At 44.6% G+C, this 23,568-nt stretch overlaps 1 protein-coding gene across 2 annotated transcripts; it reads left to right on the forward strand.

The window, feature by feature from the left end:
* Positions 1 to 3,119: 3,119 nt before the first annotated feature.
* On the forward strand, positions 3,120 to 22,310 carry Ubl7 (ubiquitin like 7). Of its 2 annotated transcripts, none has more exons than XM_032909743.1 (11): positions 3,120 to 3,158; positions 4,519 to 4,731; positions 6,112 to 6,231; positions 10,281 to 10,363; positions 10,998 to 11,082; positions 11,466 to 11,523; positions 12,455 to 12,588; positions 12,805 to 12,854; positions 13,078 to 13,245; positions 13,770 to 13,895; positions 20,379 to 22,310. In XM_032909743.1, exons 2-11 carry the CDS (start codon positions 4,548 to 4,550, stop codon positions 20,514 to 20,516), a joined length of 1,146 nt encoding a protein of 381 aa, XP_032765634.1. In that variant the 5' UTR covers positions 3,120 to 3,158; positions 4,519 to 4,547; the 3' UTR covers positions 20,517 to 22,310. The 2 variants fall into 2 exon arrangements, with proteins under 2 accessions (XP_032765634.1, XP_032765635.1); XM_032909744.1 differs by having other exon boundaries at positions 3,140 to 3,210.
* Positions 22,311 to 23,568: the final 1,258 nt, after the last annotated feature.

The following is a 23,568-nucleotide window of genomic DNA, read 5'->3' on the forward strand; positions in this document are numbered from 1 at the left end:
TATCCACAGTTTGTCCCATGGACCTTGACAAACCCAGTACTAATTCACTGGGACAGCACTAGCAACACCCACACCATTAAAAGAAATGCCACAAACAAAAGTATTCATAGAAATAATTGACAGTTACAAAAAAGAGCAGGGCTGGAGAGATGGTTCAGCGGTTAAGAGCACTGACTGTTCTTCTAAAGGTCCCGAGCTCAATTCCCAGCAACCACAAGGTGGCTCACAACCATCTGTAATGGGATCTGATGTCCTCTTCAGGTGTGTCTGAAGAGAGTGGACAATGTACTTACATACACAAAATAAATAAAAAAATTTTAAAAAGCAGAAAAATGCATCTCCTCAAATAAAGTCACCAGGAAAATAATAATCAATAGTGAAAACTGTAAAACAAGTCAATCTGAATGAAAACAAAAGTACAAAGACACAGAGAAGTTGCTAGCCTTGAAGAGTAAGATATGTCATTGCTCTTAACCACTGCCTCATTTCTCCAGCTCCACCATTCGTGTTTGCAGCAGGAACTGTTATAGGTGAGTTTCGTTTGCTTTCTTGTGAGACTCCGAAATCCTCATATTTGATTAAGCTTGTTAAACATCATTTCAAAACTAATAATGTTGAACTAGGGAGATGGCTTAGTGGGTCAGGTACCCACTGGAAAGACAGAGAGGCAGTAGTGTGATTCCAGGGGATGGGGAGCTGAAACGGGAGCCCTTAGGCCATCTAGCCTGCTTTACATAGCATTGAAGAGAACCTGTTTTAAGTGAGATGGAAAGGTGAGGGTCAACACCTGGAGGCTGTCACCCGACTCTACACTTTTATCAGGACACACACCCACCTACACCCTTTGCTGTGAGCATTCATGCGCTCCCCCAGAATAATACTAATAAAAATTTAAATGTCTGGGGTTGGGGATTTAGCTCAGCGGTAGGCGCTTGCCTAGGAAGCGCAAGGCCCTGGGTTCGGTCCCCAGCTCCGAAAAAAAAAAAAAAAAAAAAGGAAAAAAAAATTAAATGTCCATTCTTACAATTTGTTTCTCAATAGAATTCTTGACTATGCCAAATAATATCTTGAGTGTTTAATGAATGATCATCCAGCACTTTCTTAGTCTGACAAGGATATCAATGTTTCCAAATATGAACTGGCGGAAGGACCTGGTTTTGAACTCTTTCCTTCTTGCCAAACATCTGTCTTTGTGTCCAGGCTTCTCCTTCCTTCTCTAGGACCTGACCTTTGCTTGGGAGCATAGTACTTACTTGCTAACTGGGTCCACACAGAACCTGTATGGTTGATCTTAGCTTACTCCTTCATTAATTTGCCCATCTGCAGCATCCTCACATTGCGATACATACAATAAAGTGGCCATATTTGATAAATAACTTTGGCCTGGATTATTCATTCAAGACATATTTCTTGCTAACCTGCTATGTTTCAGGTAAAGATCACCTATGGAAGGCAAACAAGACAGTCAGGGTCCATTTTTCCATGAAGATTATGATGACAACAAACAAAAGAATCTCACAAGCATTCAGCACCATTTTGAGAACACGAGAAGAGATAGGATTCCTGACATCTCCAGCAAACGGTTAAGACACACTACTAAACAAAATTTAATGAAATAAAGCGTGGAGCTTAAGTGTCAGTACTCTAGTAGACAGAAAACTGGCTAGGAGGGTGGCCACTTAGGAATTCCTGAAAGAGGGGCTATATTTAAAAGTGGACGCATGGGATAGGGGAGAGGGACTTTGGAACTGTGAAACTGCCTACCAGCATGCATACTTTATAAGAACAGGAAGGGGTAATCATGTATGTGTAGTTTGCTTTTTCTGTCAAGCTATCCTACTCAGTTACTCCCCAAGTTCTGTCCTATGGTGGACTGTACAAGGATATAGCTTTTACACCTGTGTACACAGAATCAGTATTCAGCTTTTGTGAACTTTCCCCCTAAGATTTATATATGTATTTACACTGTCATTGTCTTCAGACACACCAGAAGAGGGCACCGGATCCCATTACAGATGGCTGTGAGTCACTTGGTTGCTGGAAATTGAATTCAAGACCTTTGGAAGAGCACTTAGTGCTCTTAACCACTGAGCCATCTCTCCAGCCGGAACTTTCTTAAAATTACATTTATGTGTGTGTGTGTGTGTATGGTCAGTTTTGGGGAGTCAGTTCAATCTTTCCACCACGTGGTTCCCAGGGGAACTGAAGTCCTCAGGTTTGAATGCAAGTGCCTTTACCTGCTGAGCCACCTCACCAGTCCCTCAACTTCACAGTTTGTTTGTTTTTTTTTTTCTTTTTTCTTTTTTTCGGAGCTGGGGACCGAACCCAGGGCCTTGCGCTTGCCAGGCAAGTGCTCTACCGCTGAGCTAAATCCCCAACCCCTCAACTTCACAGTTTTAAAGTAGGTTTCTGGTTTTGGTTATCGTTTTCCTTAGTTTTGGAATTAATGTTCTGAGATCAATCAGTACTCTCTTGAGTTTAGCTAATTCTAACTTTTGTGTAAACACAATACAATTTGATCTTGCAGAAGTTTCTCAGTTCAGTCATGTAAAACCAGCAGTGTCTCAGTTCAGTGGAAATTCTCCCCAAACAGATTCTATGAATGACTGTGTTATAAACCCCATTGTTGCATGTTCACAGTGGGCCAGAAACCCGACTTAATCACTCCTCTTACGGACTCAACTTTTGGAGCCCTGGTGCGCTGCCACAAGGTAGGTTCCCTGGGAGAAGGGAGCAAGAAGTACAGGAGACTGACTACGTGGGAGAAGTGCGTCTACATCGAAAGGGCCGCGGGGCTCCTGTCCACTTAGAAACCGGTCCCCCTCGGAGAAGGTCCGCCCTCCGGCCTACCGCCCACCAAACGCGGGACAACCAACAATCTTCAAAAATATCCCAGAGAGCGCGGTAATCATCGGACTATTGACTGCTTTCGAAAACCCCACACCGAGTTTCCCTACCTCAGCTGGTACATTTTGTCTGACAGAAAACTACAACCTACTCGCTCCTAGGATCTCAAAGTACTCGAACACACGCCTCCTAGGAACCGGAAGCATTACCACTAGCCACTGGACGGCCATTTATAAGGGGCGGGGCCTCAGTGAAAACTATAGCCCCCAGAATGCAGCGCGGGGCTTCCGGTTTCCGGCAAGAGGACCAGAGTGAGTGTTTACACCGGCGGCTTGCTGCGGCCGGGTTCCTTCCGCGGGACGGGTGAGGGCGCTGGGCCCCCTGGGCGCGCGGGGCTCTCGTGGGTCCGGAGTAGCTAACTGGTCCCACGAGAGAGGTGGGGTTGTCAACACTGTCCCTACTCACGACTAGGTATCTGTGACCTTGGGCCAAGTGACTTCAGCTTTATGAGTCTTGATTCCTGATCTGTAAAATAAGGATAGTGATGCCAGTTTCAGGGGACAGTTACGAGGATCGAGATCGGTATACAAAAAGTCCAACTCTTTCCTCGCTTTAAACCTGTAGATGGATAGTACCTTGAAGTTGGCTGGGTCGCATCACAGCTTTTTCTTAGTCTTGTCTCTACCGCAAGAGACCTCTTCGGAAGAAATGGTGTCTATAACAAGGACTTGCTTTGTGATGCAAGGCTCTTGCACTCTTTTGAGTTATTAGATTTATTTTTGTGGGCATTCATATATGCCAGGCTTGGAACAGTGAATTAGAAAAGCTCTAGTCTTGGCTTTCAAGGCTTTCAAGAAAGGAGGCGAGGGCGGGTCACAGGTGTGAGGGAAGCAATGAGAAATTGCGAAGTAAATACGGTTTATAAGGAAAAAGCAGCGAAGAGAAGATAGCTTTTTAAGGCTGGCATCTGGTAATGAAGCTGGCTGACTTGTCCTCAAATCTGTTGATTTGTGTTGCTCTCTTTCCTTGAGAGAAGAGGGAATGTGTGACCAAGAGAGGAAATATATGGGACAACTTTGTTATAAAGTATACTTACCTGTGTTGTTATAAAGGGGCAGGGCTGGGTCTGTTGAAGAAAGCTGGTAGGAGTAAGAATAAATGGGTTTGTAATCCAGGCTGTGGAATTAACCTGTTCATAGAGGTGTTTTGGAATCAATGAAGACGGTCTAAGCTTCTAAGTTAGATCTGTGTTTTAACAATATGGCATTGGGTGGCGCTATAGATCTCTAATAGCAGGAGGCAAGAGAGGCAAGGGCTCCTTAAAGCATTGTAATAGCTAAATCAAAAGGTGAAGAAGAACACCAGAAATCAGTGGGTAAAAGGGAGAGGGTTGGATGATCTTGTTTGACCCTCACAACATTCCTATCCAATTGGTTGGCCTTTTGTGCCCACTTTAAAGGTGAAGAAACTGAGGCATAGAGAAATTCCTTGCTGTCCACCACGGAAGGATAAAGGGAGGACACAAGGTTCTAGTTCTAGCCTCTTAATGTTACACCCGTGCTTCTGTAGCGGTATTGCACTGACATTGTCTTTCCTTTATTCTTTGTCTTAGGGAGAGATGAGTAGGATGGTGGTTTGTCTTTTAACTGTTAATGCCTTAATGTTTTACAGGGAGAAAGAGAGAGCGCGAGAGAGAGAGGATGTCTCTCTCAGACTGGCACCTGGCAGTGAAGCTGGCTGACCAGCCACTTGCTCCCAAATCTATTCTTCAGTTGCCAGAGACAGAGCTGGGAGAATATTCCCTCGGGGGCTATAGCATTTCATTTCTAAAGCAGCTTATTGCTGGCAAGCTCCAGGAATCTGTTCCAGACCCGGAGCTGATAGGTGAGTTTCTGTTGACTGCAGCTGGGTTGCTGCTCTCGCCTCTGGGAGAGGAGGTAGAAGAGTAAATTAAGGGCTTGTGGTTTGTTGCCTCACTCCAGAGTTAAGTTTTATATGAGTAGAAACACAAAACTATCATTTGCCACTTGAGTCTCACGTTATTACTGAAGGCTCTTCGCTGTGATGTTGCTGAGGTCTTTCTCTGAGAGAACAAAATTAGCAAAGAGTTGCAGGTGAGACAAGACTACTCAGCCTGTCAGGTAAGGCTCAAGGGATAATTAGAAGGATTTTTGGTTGGCCTTGATGGCTGATTAAAGGGAAGGCAGCAAAACAGGAAATGAGGTTGACAAGGTATTCCTAGTGGGGGGAGGGAAGACATAAGTACAGTACAGTCAGATTAGATTGGGAATAAATTAGGAGAGCCAAAGCTTCTACCTGGTGCAGACATTTCCTGTCACAGGTGGAGTAGCTGCCTCTTATTTTGTTGTTAATTTTTCCCATTTATTTGGACTAAGCACTCGCTGCAGTATTGAGCTCTACAGGAGTACGTGGATATATTTCTTAAATAAGCATTTGTACTTGATTAGCTTGTTTTAAACGTTGGGGTTTTGTATGATCTTGAGACAGGGTCTCACTTGTAGCCCCATCTGGCCTGGAACTTAGGATTTAGACCAGGCTGGCCCAAACTCACCATTTATCTCTGCTTCTTGAATGCCAGCAGTCAAAATGTATTATCTTAATGTCCCCCAGCATTCATAGGCACTGACTGTTGAATCCAGGGCCTCGTATATGCAAGGGAACTAGTCTGCCTCTGACTGTATCCAAAGCCTATTTATCTGACTTTTCTATCTTTAATAAACTGCTCAGGCTGGCCTCAAATTTGCCTAGCCTCTCAAATATCTGAGATTATAAATATGTGCCACTGCACCTGGGAGAGTATCTTCTTTTGTGTGTATGTGGTACATGTATGTGAGTGTGCAAGAGTATGCATTCATGCATACTTCATGCACATGAAGAGACCTGAATGGATCTCAGGTGCTCCCCTCTCTCATCTACTTTATTTCCTTGAGATCTTGCACTGAATCTGTTCTTCCAGTTTGGGTTAGACTGGATAGCCTGCAAGTTCTTGATGTCAGCTTGCACTCCTTCTTTAGCCACTGATATTACAGGCATGTGTAGCCATGCCTGGCTTTTTGTGTGGGAGCTGGGGACTTGAACTTAGGGCCTAATGCTTGCAGAGCAAGTGCTCTTTACCCACTGAGGTGCTTCCCTCTCTCCTGAGACCTGTCTAATTAAAATAAGATTCTCAGGAGATAGAAACCAAATTGCTTTGAGAAAGAAAATATAAATGGACAGGGTTTCGTTTGTTTGTTTTCTTTGTAGATTTGATCTACTGTGGCCGGAAGCTTAAAGATGACCAGACTCTTGACTTCTATGGTATTCAGCCTGGATCCACAGTTCATGTTCTCCGAAAATCTTGGCCTGAGCCTGATCAGAAACCTGGTAAGGGAGGGTTTGTCCTCAGTGGGTTGGGCAGAACTTCCTAATCCCTCCAAGGGAAGAGCTTGTGTATTCCTGAGATACAGTCCTGGATGATTTATCAAGATGGAGATAGGCAGGATCTTTTCCTCATCGGATTAGATCTCCACTGATGAGATGTGACATTGTTACTGTCAGCACCATTAATAATAGATGGGTTTGTGTGTTTGTTTTTTAACTTATAAGTTCATTAACCATTGTTTTCTAACAGTGTAGTGTGTGCGGACCTATTTAAACTCTTTAGAGTAACAGTTGAGTTTTCTGTAAACTTTACATCCTTTTATTATTGTTGCTGTGCTCATTAGACAAAAGCAAAACTTACTTTGTTTTTGTAATGCTATAGTTTGTTTTTGATTAAGCAGATCCTCCCACAAACTCCCCCAGGTGGTTGTTTGTTCCGTAAGCTAAGTAGTCAGGCCTGCTGAGCTCATAGCTGATTTCCACCAGCATTCAGGGAGCTCCTGAAGAAACCTAAAGCCTTTTAGTCTATTAATGCACATTGCTGCTTGGAATTTACAATTTAGATCTTGTCTTTGTGCTCTAAAAGTGTCTCCGAGTATAAAGCTAAGCTATGTAAAGGAAGTCAGCTTTGTTAAACCAGCAGTTTGGCATATTTTTATTTTGCTTGTGTCTGTTGTTAGTTATTAATTTGAAAGTTATCTTTTCAATTCTAAATGGAACAAAAACCTCTTTTGTATTGGGAAATGAGAGAGAGAAGCAGCCTGGCATCCTAGGATTGGTGTGATGCTCTCAGCCAGACTTTGGAGCCCTCTGCTATAGGGGTCACCATGATCAGACAAGGAGATTCTGAGACTATCATGAGTCAAGTGGAAGATAAGATCCTTGCCATTTCTGAACAGAGACAAAGCCATTCATTGTCCAAACACCCAGAGATCACACCCCTTCCCTGGCTGATGAGCGTGACTGTGCCTCTTCCACTTTGAGCTTTTACCTCTCTCAGGTTGGCCTTTTTTCTTGAATACGGCTATTAAAAGCAGAAGAATAAAATTGACCCCAGAGAAAAACATCCACGCCCAGATGCTCTGACTTTTCTAATATCCTCTGATTGAGCTGCTCTGGAGTTCTCATGGTATATATTCTCCTCTACATACTGAGCATCGAGCCCAGCTTGTTCCGGACAGGTCTGTCTCTCTGCTCTTCAGCTAGAGGACATTGACTGAAGAGAGTGAACAGCTATGGGTTTCTGCAAGCTAGTTTTTTTTTTTTTTTCCAGTATATTACACAATCAGGACATGGTAGATAAATAACACTTAGCACTTTATAGATAAAAACAAGATCGGAAGTATATCTGTTCAAAGTCACCTAATTAAAATGAGTGTTAGAACTAGGATATGAACCCAGATCATTCTGGGTTTGTGTTTTATTTTGGTCTGACTGCCTTTCTTTCCAAAAAGGGTTACAGAGACACCCAATATTCTTAGCAGCTTGTGCCTTAGGACATTTAGAGCCTTTTCCTCCCTGTGTCATCTGCAGGTTTATTTTTGAAACAAATGGAATTTTTATTGGGAGGGGAATGTAAATTTAGTTCTGAAAAGAAAGTTTTTTAAGTGATATACTTTAGATATTTTCTCCCGTAGTATTCTTCTTCCAAAAGGAGATGGATTTGATGATATAATTCTGTGGTCCTAGAATAACAGGCCAAGGGAGGAGGTTGCTCACTGAAAGCCAGCCTGGTTTAAATAGTAAGATTCAGTCCCAAACGACAGGGGTGAAGCAAACAGTAGCATCCACTGTAGAGCTGGTGCTTTTCTGTAGGAGGAGGATCTGCTAGCTTCTCTTCTTCTGCCTGGCTCACTGTAGGGGTCTGCACTGCAGAGTACGTGTGTGTGTGTGTGTGTGTGTGTGTGTGTGTGTGTGTGTGTGTGTGTGTGTCTGTGTGTGTGTGTGTTTAGCCAGGGCCTTGCTTTTATAGCCTAGAACTCGTACTTTTTCCTTTCCTTCCAGAAACCAGGATTAGAAGTATATGCTACCATACTCACCTTAACTTTATATATGTGTGTGTTTATTTCTTAGCAATGCTGGAGATCAAGCATTCTACCACTGAGCCATACTCTCACCAAGATCTTACTTTAGCTTTCAATTTGAGCCAAGATATTACCCTGGTCTCCAGCCACAGAAAGCAATTTAATGTTCCTTCAAAGCACCTCCTCCTTAATTCTCTCATGCCTTTCTATGTATTTTCACATAGGCTTTGAAGACCTTCTTCAGTAAACATTTACTCTACCTTAACTTCCCCTCTTGGATGGTGTCCTAGGAGTCCTGACTTGGGTCCTAGCTGTACTCCTATTGATGCCTTGTTAGTTAACAAAATTCGGCTTAGAACACTGTTAGACTTTCCTGTATGTAGAATACAGTGTCCAGAAATCAAAAGAGAAGTTGCTATTTGGCACATGATAAAAGTTTGTTTAGAGCTTTCAAATGCCTTGACCTTACTTCCCTAATCCCTACTGGGATTCTTTACTGGGATGTTCTTACTGGCATCCGTCTCTCTGCCCAGGGCCTTGATATGGTATTTTCTAATTGTGTGTTTTTATGTTTGATTTAGTTTCATTTTTCCTACTGCCCCATGAGTTGTTAATGGGAGGGACTTGCTTTTCTTGTATGATTTCCCAAAGCTAGATTGAAGATAAATGCTTGGCTAGATAATTTATTGTGGTGTCTGTTTTCAAAGGAGACAGCCCTCACGATCGTGATGACATGATTGCTGTGCTGACCTCCAAGCATATAGTTCACTTTGCTTTGAGAGCAGCGTCTCTAAAGTCGGATGATGCAACCTCAATTATCCTAAGGATATTGCGTGGAAGCGCAGCCCAGGATGAACTCCCTGCTTGTTCCTATCCCTCAGATTTCTTCCCTATGAAATAGGTGGTGATGGTCAGGTAACCAGTGCAGTTTTGACCCCTGCTAGACTTCCCTGTATGTAGAATAAATTATCTGTATGTACAATAAATTATCTAACCAAGCATTTATCTTCAGTCTATGCTATTTGGCGTATGGTAAAAGTTTACTCAGATCTTTCAAGTGCCTTGCACTTCCTTAGTCCTTATTGGGATTCTTTTTTATTGTGGTTTGTTTTTTGTTTGTCTATTAGTGGTGCTTAGGATCAAACACAGGGCTTACCAGGTTGTTAGGCACAGGTTTCCCCTAGGCCAGTTTGTCTATTTTTTATGAATCAAAATAATATTACAGGAGCTGGCGAGATGGCTCAGAGGTTAATATCTCTTTCTGCTCTCCCCGAGCTCCCTGGTTCAATCCCTAGCACCCATGTGTAACACACACCAACTGTAACTTTAGTTCTAGGAAATCTGGTGGTCAGGCACTCATGGACACACAGGCATGCAGGCGGAATACTCATACATGTAAAATAATAATTAAAAGATAAAAAAGTAAAGGGACCTAAAAATGCTATAGAAATTCAAAAGGAAATAACAAAGAAGAAAGACTTGCCCATGGGCCTGTCCCTGAGGAAATGTTGTTCTTTATCTTGCTCCTTCCAGCCTTGGACCATATGCAGACTGACATATTTTGCATAGTTTTACCAGAGAATGCACATCCAACTTTGTGTTCTATTTCTTTCTCTTAACATATTGTGTCAGCATAGTGTTATATCGTTAAGATGGTTTGGCATACTCTTATTTTAAGTTTCTACATAAGAGGCCGCTGAATTGATTATACGTTCTTTCTTTTCAAATATAAGAAGTCTAGAATTTCTGCAATGGGTTGTTGATCAGAAGAGCCTCTTTCATGTGACAAGATCCCCCTCTGTTGGAACTTTGTTTTATGTACTGAGGAGAATTCATTGAGTGTATAAATTTCAAATTTGTGACACAATTTTTTTTTTTTGAGGTCGTGCTCACATTCTTAGAGGGTGATGAGGGAAAGGACTCTGTAGAACAAGTTGTACCTGGACAAATGCTGAAATGATTTTGCCCATATTTGTGGTAATGACAAATTACCTGGGCTGTAGGATAACTAAGTGTCTTGTCCTCCAGAACCTGTGGACAAAGTGGCTGCCCTGAGAGAGTTCCGAGTCCTGCACACTGCCCTGCACAGCAGCTCTTCCTACAGAGAGGCAGTAAGTTCAAGCCAAGACTGCAGGAGTGATGTGAACACTGGTTGTTGTTTAGCGTAGGAACTGACAGCACATTGCCATGGCAACTGAGAGTTCCTCTGGGGGTTTTTGCCATGTCTGTGGGCCTCAGTAGACTCCTGTCTTTTCCCAGAGAGCCTGTCTCAGTCAGGCATTGGTTGAAGATTCCCTATGATGATAATTATACAACCTCTCCTCAGACTAGCCTTATGGACTGACTGTGCTTGCAGCTACAGAATCTATACACCTTTCCTAATGGGAGTAGATCTTTGTCTTTTGGGGAACTGTCTGTCACCTCGTAAGCATGGATTTCCCTAATAAAAAAAATAGAGAATTAATACTGTGAACTCCTTCCTAATGTTTACAAGTGTGAAGCAGCGACTGTATGGAGATTGGAAGAGGGGCTTCAGGGAGCTGGAGAAATTGTTATTGGGCTGTGAAGAGAGCATTTAGAAGTATTACAGATAGGGATGGTGGGAGTGAACCAGAGACTGTTCCATTGTGGGGGTCTGTATACAACCTTCTGTATATGCAGTCAAATGGAAGTCAAGAAGAGTTTGGGCACATGGTGCTGTATAGTACCAGCTGGTGTGTTACCCCATCCTGGTTTCAACTGCAGGTCTTTAAGATGCTCAACAATAAAGAATCTCTGGATCAGATCATCGTGGCAACCCCAGGCCTCAGCAGTGACCCCATTGCTCTAGGTAAGTACAAGAAAAGAGTTGAAGAAATGTGAGGTTTTGGAAAAGGAGAAACTAGGAGCAAAAAAGGGCTGCAACCACGCTTTGAAGAGGCACAGTATTGAGGGATGAGGGAATGTAATCAAGCGTCATTCTACAAACCTACCCACTAAGGGCTCTCAGTCCTCCTTTGTGGCAGCTCTGTGTGGCCTAAATGCAGGAAAATGTGGGGGCCAGAGAAGGACCATTCCCACTGGAAAAAGACACCCGTGATTCTGTTTTCTCCTTTCCTCAGGAGGGCTGGTTTGGGTCCAGTTGAGTTCCTTGCTTTGAGAGTTAGTGCTGCTGCTTCTTCCTGGATGTTGACAGAGTTCCACTGTCTTAAGAGAAATCTTGGTCTCTTCCAGGGGTTCTCCAGGATAAGGACCTCTTCTCTGTCTTTGCTGATCCCAACATGCTAGATACGTAAGTATAACCACCATTTTATAGAGTACCAGTCCTTATGTGGTCAGGCTAGAAACATGGTTGTTGTCCTGGGGTCTTTTTTGGAGGCCAGTTCAGTCTACTGCTGGGCCTGCTTTCTAAATGTATCAAGGTGTAAGAAGCAGCAAGGGCTGCTTAAGAAATAAAACAGCCCAGGGGTGGGAGCACATGATGTGTGTCACGATGAAGCAGTGTGTGTTGGTGGGGAGGAGGGGGGAGGGAGGGAGAGCGAGCACGGTTTGTGTGCCAGGTTGATTTCATTTAGTAAATGTCAGAGATTTTAAGCATAGGGAAGTAGACATAGGTATGTAGGGCATAAAATGTTAGAACTGGAAGGACAGCAGTGGCTCTGTCCTCTAATTTAGCAAGTGAGGAAGTTAAATCTGTTCTAGGAAGAGAAAGGAGTCTTCAGAGGCTGCCCATTATATAAGAGGTGGAGTCTGGACCCAGTTCTGAACCCTGAGCCTACCGGACTGTATGTTCCCATAGTCCATATGCCTTGCCTGTAGTTTTGCTTTTTAGTCTGTGTGATGGTTTCCAGTGGATCTTAGAAACTGAGCCTTTCTGACCTTCTAAGGGCAAATCATTAAGATGATAGAAGGTCCTAGTAAAAGACACTGAAGAGTGGGCTAACTGTGGGGCACACCCTGTAGTCCCAGAACTCAGGTGGCTGAGGCAATCACAGTAAATCTGAGGCTAGCTTGGCCTGGAGAGCAAGTTCTCTAGGGTAGCAGCCAGCCACAGATATAAAGCAAGGCCCTATCTCAAAGCCAAAACCCAAACTAAAAAACGACCTTGCGCTGAAAACTAAGGACATAAGGGCAGGCCTGGGACGCTCTGCATTAATGGCCACCCACACTGTCATGGATGAGGGCGCCTTTTCCTTAGTCTTTCTTTTCTACCCCTCTTCTAGATTGGTGCCTGCTCACCCAGCCCTAGTCAATGCCATCATCCTGGTTCTGCACTCTGTAGCAGGCAGCACCCCAATGCCAGGAGCTGACTCCTCTTCCCGAAGCATGCCCTCCAGCTCCTACCGAGATTTGCCAGGTGAGGCCCTCAGGAGCTGGTCGTGGCTCGGGGATTGGCTTTACTCAGCAGCTATGTATAGTGTTGGCATAGGGCATGAGTCAGGAAGTGCATCTGTCCTGTAATTTTCCGAGGGGAGAAATGAAATATGAATTTGGAGCATAACTTGAGCTGAGATCTGGAGCTGCGCCGGTGCTTTTCTGTTCTTCCTCCTGGAATCTGTTCACTCTCCTCCAGGTGGTTTCCTGTTTGACGGGCTCTCAGATGACGAGGACGACTTCCACCCAGTGAGTGGCATGGCAGCCTGCCCCTTGGGGGAGCTGGTCCTGAGAACCAGCTTCTCCTTAGTATCTGCTATTCCCAAGGCTGGGAAGTGGTCACAGGAACCTTTGGGGGCCAAGGCCATGCCGTAGTATTCCTTTAGAAAGGGGGGCATTAGGAAGTCTTCCCGGGAATTGGGGTGAGGGATGTTGTTCTTTTCTCCTAATTCTGGATACTTCTTTTTCCCAGAGCACTCGGTCCACACCCTCTAGCAGTACACCCAGCTCCCGCCCCGCCTCTCTGGGATACAGTGGAGCTGCAGGGCCCCGCCCCATCACCCAGAGTGAGCTGGCCACTGCCCTGGCCCTGGCCAGTACTCCAGAGAGCAGTTCTCATACACCAACTCCTGGCACCCAGGTATGGAGAAAGGGTTGGGAACATTAAGGCCAGGCTGCCAAGAGCAGAACTCCCCTGTAGTAGATATGATTACCTAGCACCCTGGTGGTGGATCTCTTTGCAGTGAACCCTGGGACCTGGTAGGAATTTCTCACTGTGGTTCAGGTGACTCCCCTTTTTACTTACTTGCTTTTAGGGCTCAGCAGGCCAGAGTGTTTCCTCTTACCTCCAACAGGCACTAGATTTCACTAGAGTAAGGTTCTTGCTGATGATTTGCTCCATCTACAAAGCCACCTCTCCAAGTACTGGGGTCCTAGATTGGCCTGGGGTCTCAGAGTCCTTTTCTCTGGAGAGAAAGAGAATGGGACCTTTTCTGCCCCATAAATTGGATTCAGATACTCCATAATGCAGAGTAGTTGTCTCGTAGCAAGTCCCTGTCAGAAAATAGCAGTTAGGAACCCCAGGAGTAGTGCGGGGTCATGTGACTATCTGCTGTAGAACTGAGATGACTCTGGGGCAACACTGACTATTTCTCTGAAATCTAGGGCCACTCTTCGGGCACCTCACCAATGTCCTCTGGTGTCCAGTCAGGGACACCCATCACCAACGATCTTTTTAGCCAAGCCCTCCAGCATGCCCTACAGGCCTCTGGGCAGCAGCCCAGCCTTCAGGTGAGTCTCTCCACACCCATGCAGGTTTTCATGCTGGATTTGGCATGCTGAGCCTTTTTCTGCACACTGGAAGCCTTCCCTCTAGGAACACCAGGGGCAAGTGTGTGGCAGTCTGATAGGTAGCCTTCCCAGAAAGGGTGAATTGTTCTTGTGGCTTCCCATTCTTGCTTGAGTGACTGTAGCCTGACTCCTGTGATCATAAGGAAGTTTTAGTTAACCATTCATTCATTCAGTGAGCACTGACTGAGTAGTGAGCACACAAATAGGGCCTGGGTTGAGTTGCTAGAACTCAAAGTGAGCAGGTCTTTTGTCCTGGCCCTGGAGGCCCACCATGTAGGCACATATTTGGGAAGCATCTTGGTTAGAAGCTTAGCTGCTGAGGGTAAGAACCTAAGCCAAGCAGAAGTGAGAGAGGTTTAAGCTGATTTGTAGAGGTCAGTTGGGTAAGCCAGGTATGGAAGGGTTTGGTGATGGAGAAGAGACAACTGCCTGGTGGAGTGTGTGTGTGTGTGTGTGTGTGTGTGTGTGTGTGTGTGTGTGTGTGTGTAGGTGTGTGTGATACACTCAAAACTATAGCGTTAGAATGCAGTGTTATGGCATAGAGCATCCTGAGATGGGATCAGAGAAAGAGGGTAGAAGCCTAGGTGGAATGGGCCTTGAATGCCAGTCCAAGGAGGTTAGGTTTGATCTGGTAGTTATTAGGAGTTCCTGAGAAGCTTTAAGGAGAAAAGGGTCAGCTCAGCTACATGGAGAGTCGGAGTCTCAGCACTGTATCTCACACCTTCAAGTATGAGCTGTTTCCTTTATGCCTGATGTTCCTACTCACACAATCTCCAGGGGATGCACCATTCTGAACTTGTGTGTCCCACAGCTTTGAAGTAGTAAAAACCTTCATAAAAAAAGTTAAAAAAAAACTTCATAAAAAAGGTGGGGAAGCACAAATCTTTGTGGTTTTCACTACTGTGTGGTGCTCATTGGTGAGATGGACGCCTGTGTTCATCTCTAGCCGGATGCCTGTTCACTAGGTTCCAAAGCTCCAAGCTTTCACTGGCTCTGCCTGGTGTGAAGCCAAGTTGAGATGATGTGTTCATGTCTCTGCCTTCCACAGCCTCACCTCTGCCTACCTCTGTTTGTCTTCCCACTACCTTCTCCTCATATATAAAGTTTTCCAAAAGTTGTACATTTCCTTTCGTGAAGAGGCAGACAGTAATGAAATTATGAAGTACTAGAAGAAAATGCAGGCAAATTTCTTTCAATCTTTACAGCAGGGAAAGCTTCTCATGGCTGAAATTCAGAGTCTAGGAGTCACTGGATACAGTAATTCTAAATTTTGAGTTTGACAAAGTGAAGATTTATTCCTGGAAAACAGCCAAAAAGGGGGAAAAAAAAAAAAAAAAAAAACCCCAGCAGCAAAACCTAAGCAAAAGGGGTTGGAGATTTAGTGGTAGAGCACTTGCCTAGCAAGCACAAGGCCCTGGGTTCGGTCCCCAGCTCCGGGAAAAAACAAACAAACAAACAAAAAAAAACAAAACCCTAAGCAAAGTCTTAAGACTAACAGTTGTAACCCTATCAAACAAATGGCACATCTTCCTGAAAAGAGAAATGTAAGACTCACCACTTCCTAGAAAAGTGGGGAAGGGATATGGAGAGACTGTTCTCAGAACAGGACTCCTTGGAGCCCCACTTCTCAAGAATTGTCCCAGAAATGTTTGTGTATTTAGAAAATGAAAGTTTTATGGCACCGAAAGAGTCACAGCAGTATTATTTGTAACGGCAGAAGATTGTAAACAGTCAACCAAGGGCTAGGATATTTATTAGATGCTTGCTAAAATGTTTTCTGTAGTAGGTCATAGTGGTACTCTGTGATCTCAGTACTTACCAGGTTGACGTAGGAATATTATGAATTAGTGGCTAACCTGTGCTATATAGCAAAACTCTTTTTAAAAAATTATGCATTTTTATGTTTATGTTAACCTGACACAAGGTAGAGTCATCCGAGAGGAGGGAGTCTAAATTGAGAAATTCTTTCCGTAAGGTGGGGCTGTGGGCAAGTCTGTATGGCATTTTCTTAATTAGCAATTGAAATTGGAGAACCTAGCCCATGTGGGCTGTTGTACCCCTGGGCTGGTGGTCCTGGGGTCTATAAGAAAGCAGGCTGAGCAAGGCATAAGGAACAAGCCAGTAAGCAGCACTTCTCCATGGACTCTGCACCAGCTCCTCCCTCCGGATTCCTACCTTGCTTGAGTTCCTGCCCTGGTTCTCCTCAGTGATGAACTTTGTCAAAGGCCAGCTTTGAACACCACAGGGTAAACTGAGTCAGGAAGTAAGGTGTGGTGGTGGCATTGGGGTCAGTACTAAGAGGGGCTGATGGGGGTTAGTCCTGATACAACTGACAGGGCTGCTACCTATGACTGACAGTGATTAGAGAAAAGGGAGTCAAACACACACACACACACACACACACACACACACACACACACACACAGAGCAGTTGAAGCAAAGGCAGCCTCCAGCATTTTTATTTTTTCTCTTAGCCCTTTTTATACCCCTTAAGACAAAGTTTTTCTATATAAGAAAATGACTTCAGAGCCACAAGTTATACATTCTCTAAAAACAATCATCACAAAAACATATTCTTCAAAAACAGATTAAAATCATGACACAAGAGGAAATTATGACAGGATTATTGGTTATGTATTCCTTTTTTGAAACTTTTATCTAACTAAATAATTCTTGTTCTTTTTTTAAAGACTTATTTACTTTATGAATATGAGTACACTATAGCTGTCTTCAGACACACCAGAAGAGGGCATTACAAATGGTTGTGAGCCACCATGTAGTTGTTGGGAATTGAACTCAGGACCTCTGGAAGAGCAGTTGGTGCTCTTAGCCACTGAGCTGTCTCTCCAATCCCCTTGTCTTTCTTTCTACAAGTTTACTTAACCCCAAAGCATTAATTCTTTTGTCATAGATGAACAAGTTTAAGCAGGCCAAGTCTGTAGTAGCAGGCTTCTCCCTGTGCTTGATTGACAACAATCTGTAGTTACTAAGGAACAGGACATCTATCTAACGTCTTATTTTTGAAATCTTGATCAGCTAGACTGGCAAATCATCTGTTCTCTGTCCTTATACTCAGAGTTGTTTAGTCTTTATTCATAATCTTCCTATGTCATGGTGCATGCCTGAAACCTGTTACCACATCCCTAGATCACAAGACCAAGGAATGCAGGCCCAGTCTAGAGTGAATGCTTTCTTTTATCATTAACTTGTCCCAAGCCTGTTTTTCTTGCTGTTACAATTACATGCTTGCAATGTATGAGCGCTTACTGTACTCCTTGCCCTAACTCATGCAGGTCTTGCCAGTCTATGAGGAAGGGGCACATTCTATTCTTATTTCTAATTTTAGACGTTCTATCAACTATCGTAACATCCCAAAATTATTTAAATCAAACTAATTTCCTAAAACTACTTAAATCAGGAATTCCATAAAATCATTAACTCATCTAAAAAGTATTGTCTCAAGAGCTGTCATCTTCATTTTGTCCTACAGTAAACTTGCCCAACAGTGGGCTATCACCCAGGAAGTAGTCACACCAGGCTGTAGGCAGTGAGGGTCTCGCAGTGTTCACTCACACCAAGCCAGATGAATGCAGTGTATGGCAAGACAAACATGAGAAAGCACATCAGTAGCAAGGGATCCTGAGAGAAGTCTCTGGGGCTACGCCTTTCCAGAGTGCACATTGTCATCTCTCCAGGGAGCTCACTTGCTCACTGTAGCTCTTCCTGCATGGCACCCACCAGAACTTAAAAGCTATAAGGTAAAATAAACCTTTTTCTTCCCAAGTTACTTTTGATCATGGTATTTTATCACAGTGGCATAAACCCTGACTTACACGGTGTACTAACATAGAAAGATCACTTTTCACTACATATCATGGTAAACAAAGCTTTTAAGCTAGGTGTGATGACATGTATCTGTAATCTTGGCACTCAGAGGTGGAATTGGGAGTTCTAGGCCATCCTCAACTATATAAGAGTAAATTAAATTTGAGGCCAGCCTAGGCTGCATGAGATCCTTTAGCCAACATTCAAAAAAAAAAAACAAAAACTAAACTAAAACACAACTTTAACTTATTTTTGTTGTTTTTACTCTTTGACAATCTCATACATGTTTTGTATATAATTGACTCTAATTACCAACCTCTCACCCTCTTAATATTCCCCTCATCCCTGTCAAATTCTTCCTAGCATCTCTACTGGTCTCTTTCCCAGACTGTTGACTGTCGGGTTTGTTTTGTGTCCCACGAGTTTGACCAGGCCTTCTGTAAAGCATTGGATTGGAACTATCCACTGGAGCCTGGTGGGCTCACCAGTGGGCACAAAACTGAAGGCAAGGACTCTTCCTCTCCTCCACCCTAACAGTAGTAAACCATTGAGCTCCCCAGCCCTTCCTCCACCTGTGCCTGACTGTCAGTAGGCCCATTGTTTTGCTTTTATTTCTACATTAGTTAACTTGCTATTGTGTGTGTGTATGTGTATCATGGACCGTTGTGTGGATTCCAGACTCAGATCACCTGGTTCACAAGGCAAGTGCTTTTACCCACTGTACCATCCCAGTCCCAGGCATTCCGGGAAGACTCAGTCAGCGCAGGCATCCATAACTGTTGTGAAGTCATTGTTGCAGTGGTTGTGTCTTGCCCAGAGAGTGGCGTTTGTGGCTCTTCTTCCAGAGCTTTCATTTGCACGTCCTCTTCTGAAGTGTTCTTGCAGCTTTTGAAGGGATAGGGTGAGCGTCTTGTTTTAAGGATGAGCATCGAGGCGCCATGTACAGTTAAGAATCTTTATTCATCACCATTCACTGGAAAGAGAAGCTTCTTGAACGGAAGCTGAGAGGAGCATTTGTCTGTGTGTATAAAATATTTAGGAGGCAGTGTGGTGCAATGCCAAATTTTCTAGACAACATCATTCAGTCCCCTTCACCATGGGGCTTTTGCTCAGATTTGTCATACTAGACATAGAGTGCCTTCTATAGAACAGGCCTCAAAGCCAGCCATTAAACACTTATTTAAAGCTATAATAGTAGTGGACCTGTTGTGCAGGTGGGGCTTCTTACCTTGTAAGAGGTTTCATAATTTGTAGGGTTCACAGATGGATAAGGCCTTTCTCCTTCAGTAGCCTGCATAGAACCTTTTGGGGTTATGAAAACTGTCCAGCAGGGGGAATCTTCCAGCTCAGTTCCGGTGTTGTCACTCTGTATTGTGCTGCCAAAGTATGTCTTCAGCAGTAAGATCTCATCGTCTAGTCCTGGTGGGCAGACGAGAGGCATGGAAAGAACCTGTATTGTTTTGGGGAGCCCTGGAACTTCCTTAACCAGTAACTCCTTAAGTATCCCACCCTTGGCACTGCTGTTTTATTTAATAGTCCATAGCTTCTAGGAACAGCTTTTCCCAACCATGAACGGTGTACTTAATAGGTTTTCATGTGACTTTTCATACCACCTTTGTTTTGGGTATGTTAGGGTACTACCCCTCCTTGTTTCTTCTGTCTCAACACCTACCATTCCCTTGCTTACCCTTTCATTCCACTGTCCCACATCTCTGCTTTCATAGTACCTACGTTCTACTTTATTCCTCTCTTAAGGCAGCTTCCTCCCAATGGCCTCTTTATAGTTTCCTGACGTCTGCAGTTAGTGTCTCTCTTTTTAAAAGACTCACTGGGCTTGAATTAGAAATGCCCTGGATTAGGGTTGGGGATTTAGCTCAGCGGAAGAGCGCTTGCCTAGTGAGCGCAAGGCCCTGGGGTCGGTCCCCAACTCCAAAAAAAAAAAAAAAAAGAAAAAAAAGAAAAAAGAAAAAAAAAAAAGAAATGCCCTGGATTGACCTCCTGAGGGAAAAACCATCACACCTGTTTTCAAAGCTAATTTCAAAATTTACTCTTTTTGCATGTTTGTGTGTGTTTTAACAAGTTTTTGGATTTTAGACATTGAATAATTTATACTTTCTCTTTACTATAAAACTTCATGGGCTGGAGAGATGGCTCAGTGGTTAAGAGCACTGATGCTCTTCCAGAGGTCCTGAGTTCAATTCCCAGCAACCACATGGTGGCTCACAACCACCTGTAATGGGATCTGATGCCCTCTGCTGGTGTGTCTGAACAACTACAGTGTACTCACGTACATAAAAACAACAAAAAGCCTCCTTTGTTCTCTTTACACTCCAGTGTATCTTCAGTCTTCATCAAGCCCCTATGCTATGGCCCCAAACATCAGTAGCTTTGCTGTGGGTCTCTTTTTCCTTTCTATTCTGACAACACAACCTCTTTTTTTTTTTTCATAAATCTTTTTTTTAAGATTTATTTATTTATTATATATGAGTACACTGTAGCTATCTTCAGACACACCGGAAGAGACAACACAACCTCTTAAGTCTGTGACTGGTCATCAGGAGCCTTGCTAATACTTCTGCCTGTCCTGTCTTTCCACAGAGCCAGTGGCAGCCTCAGCTGCAGCAGTTGCGTGACATGGGCATCCAGGATGACGAGCTGAGCCTCCGGGCCCTTCAGGCCACTGGAGGTGACATCCAAGCAGCTCTGGAACTCATCTTTGCTGGAGGAGCCCCATGACCTTCTTGTACCCAAACACCTAGCAAATTGCGGAAGCTATTCCTGGCAAGAGGCACTTGTGAAGTTGCTTCTAGATCCCACCCCAACCCCACCCAATATATCTGATGCTCCCCTCACCTGCTGTGTCCAGTGCTTGACCTTCCTATTGATCTCAACTGGGGGGAGCAGCTTGGCAAGCAAGATGTATGGTTTTGGAACTGTGGTGTCAGGGTTCAGATTGATCCTTACTTGGTTTAGATCCTGAGTAAGAGAGTTGGGGCCAGTGTCATGGGGGTGCTGTGTAATACCCATGTTCACCTTAGACGAGTCCCTAGCAATAGCCCCCATCTACTTGGTGCTTTAGAGCCTGAGGCTGAAGCAAGCTACAGCCCAGTCTTCAGGGTGCTTGCTCAGTTACAGAGAAGGCCAGAAGAGACTGTGACCTCTGACAAAAGTCTGGGGAGTGACCAGGTGGATTCTGGATGTGGCAGAAGAGAATCTTTGTCAGATGATTCCATGTCCCTACACTGGCTGTGTCTCACCAAACATCCTTTGATATATGTTCTGTAATTCAGTACTCACACCGGGCCAGGAAACGCATCCCTTTCCTGTGTCCTAAAGGCATAACGATAAGAGCAGTTAAAAATAATACTGCACTAGCAGTACAGACAGCTGGACTTTAATACTGAGGAGAGCCCCAGCTGCTTACTGTCTGTACTCTGGTTCTGAGACAGTCCCTGCAGCATCACAGATGTGTCCAAGTTGACCAAATGGGTTTCATGTGCTCCAGATCTGTTAGGGGGAAATGTCTATGCCTTCAATAGTTCTTGGACTCATTTGGAGGTGATGTGGCAGGCAGGAGCTCATAAGTCTGTCCCAGCTTTGGCCTTGGCAGACATTCCATTCACACCATCTCCAGTCATGGCCATGTGGCCCCTGCTTGTCTCCTCCCTCGGTTCTCTTACTCTGCTTGAGGCTTCTGAGCTCGTGCATCCCTTTCTGCTGCAGAACATTTGGGTGTCTTTGCTCTTTCTGGAACAACTCTTGGTACCTGTTACATAGCTTCCAAGAATTGTGCTGAACACAGTTTCCCTTGTTTGTCAGGTCTTTCCTCCATGGGCTTGGCACCTTGGCTTTGCTTCCTGTGATCATATTTTAAACAGTCCATGTTGGGCCTGATAAGTGCCCCACTGAGCCGGGGCTTTCCATGGGCTGAGGACTCCTTCCTTGTGCTTTTCCCTCTTTCAACAAACAGTGAGCCTCCATGTCATGTAAACATGGTGACCTCCTTGCTCTTCAAGAACTGTGCTATTGGAAAGACAGGTAGACCTTGCCCACTAAACCCTCATGAAAGCTGGGCCACACAAGGCCCAGGTTGAGTGGGCAACTCATGGGGAAGGAAGCTCACTTAGATTAGTAGTGTCTGTGTTAGGAGAGTCCGCCTGGAGAAAGTGGTATTGGAGTCAGATTGGAAGGTTAAGGAAGGAAATGTATGTGCTGTGTGGCCAGCCATAGAGAGGGGTTGTCCTCGTGGACCTGTTGGTGTAGAAAGGAAGTCAGGGACCACAGGAGTCAGAATTGTAACTAGGGAAGCAGCTTTGCATCCTAGATAGGTCATTCTGGCTTCTGGTAGGTAAGTGGATTGGCGATAGCAAGAGAGAAGGGTGAAAAGGTTGAGGCAGTGGGCCACTTTGATTGGCAGAGGTCCGGCCTGGCAGTAGAGAAGAGCTTGGGGGATAGTTGCCATGATTAAAACAGACTTCAACCTTTGGGAGTGTACTACTAGCATTGCCATTAAACAGATGGAGAAAACAAGAGGGGGAATCCTGTCAATGATTTCATGGTTAGCAAGGGGACAAGTACAAACTGACTGATGTAGTAGTCTTTTCTGCAGCTGTAACCTCTGAGATGGGAGGAGTAGGTGGTGAGGGCCAGCAGCAGGCTAAGGAGCTCTGGTTTTCTCCTGAGGGACTCAGAAGAGATGCCCCAGCAGCCTGTTGTTCTTTACCTACTCTGCAAAAACATTCCAAGTTTCCACATTTCCAGTCTTGGGTTGATGCTGAGTATTTGCCTTGGCAACAAAGACTTAGAACTCTCTAGGCTTCTGGGTGCCAAGCCTCTTGTGCCTCAGTAATCTGCTGGGAGTCCTGCCTTGTGAAGTGTCTATGCAGGACGGTGGGGCGGAGTGGGGGCGGGGTACCAGATTTGTATGTGAGATAATCCGACAGCTGTGTGGAGGCTGGATTTGTGGGAAGTGAGACTGAGGATGGTTAACCAGTGAGAAGGTTCGTTATCTCCAGATGGGACACTAGGATCTGAAACCAAAGCTGCAGCAGGGAAGCTCAGAGAGGGGAGGGTTGTAAGGTGTGAAGGGCAGACCAGATCTGGGGGTAGGGGGGAAGTGGAGAGGCAGGATGTGAGTAGGTAGATGTTGATGTTGCCAATAATTAGGAACTGGGGTTACATTTGGGATGCAAGACCAGTTTGGACATAGTGAGCTTGAGGTACACCAAGACAGCCAGGCAGGAGTCCTGGAAGTCAGGAAGTTTAAAGTTCAAGGTTGTGTTGGCATCATGCGAGGAAATCATCTCTCCAGGAAAACGTGGGAGAGCATAGATACCCACAAAGGAGTTAGGCTTTATGGGAAATGGTAACTGGAAAATGTGGGAAGGAGATTACTTCTGGAAAGGAGAGGGGTCACCAAAGTGGGGTGGAAGGAAGTGGACAGGGCATGGTCAGTGGTGTCAGCCACCAGGCAAGCCTGGTCACAGAATGCTTACCTTGGACTTAGGGATCTGTGTCTTGGTGACTTTGGGGACATGTTACACTGGAGCTTGAGCTGGGTTGCAAGAACTGACCCTGAATAAGTAGTGAGCAGTGGAGGTCAGGAGGTCAACGATTCTAGTGAGGGAGGAGAAGGTAGGGTGAAGCGAGCATTTGCAGTTCAACAGAGGTGAAGTTGGAATTGATGACGAGAACTTTTCTAGGAAGCTAAGGGGAAAAAAAGGAAGAGAGACCCCAAAATAGAATATGCAAATATGCAGAGATGGGTGAGCTTTCTGAACAGATCTCT

The sequence above is a fragment of the Rattus rattus genome, chromosome 8, assembly GCF_011064425.1.
Source record: "Rattus rattus isolate New Zealand chromosome 8, Rrattus_CSIRO_v1, whole genome shotgun sequence".
NCBI lineage: Eukaryota > Metazoa > Chordata > Mammalia > Rodentia > Muridae > Rattus > Rattus rattus.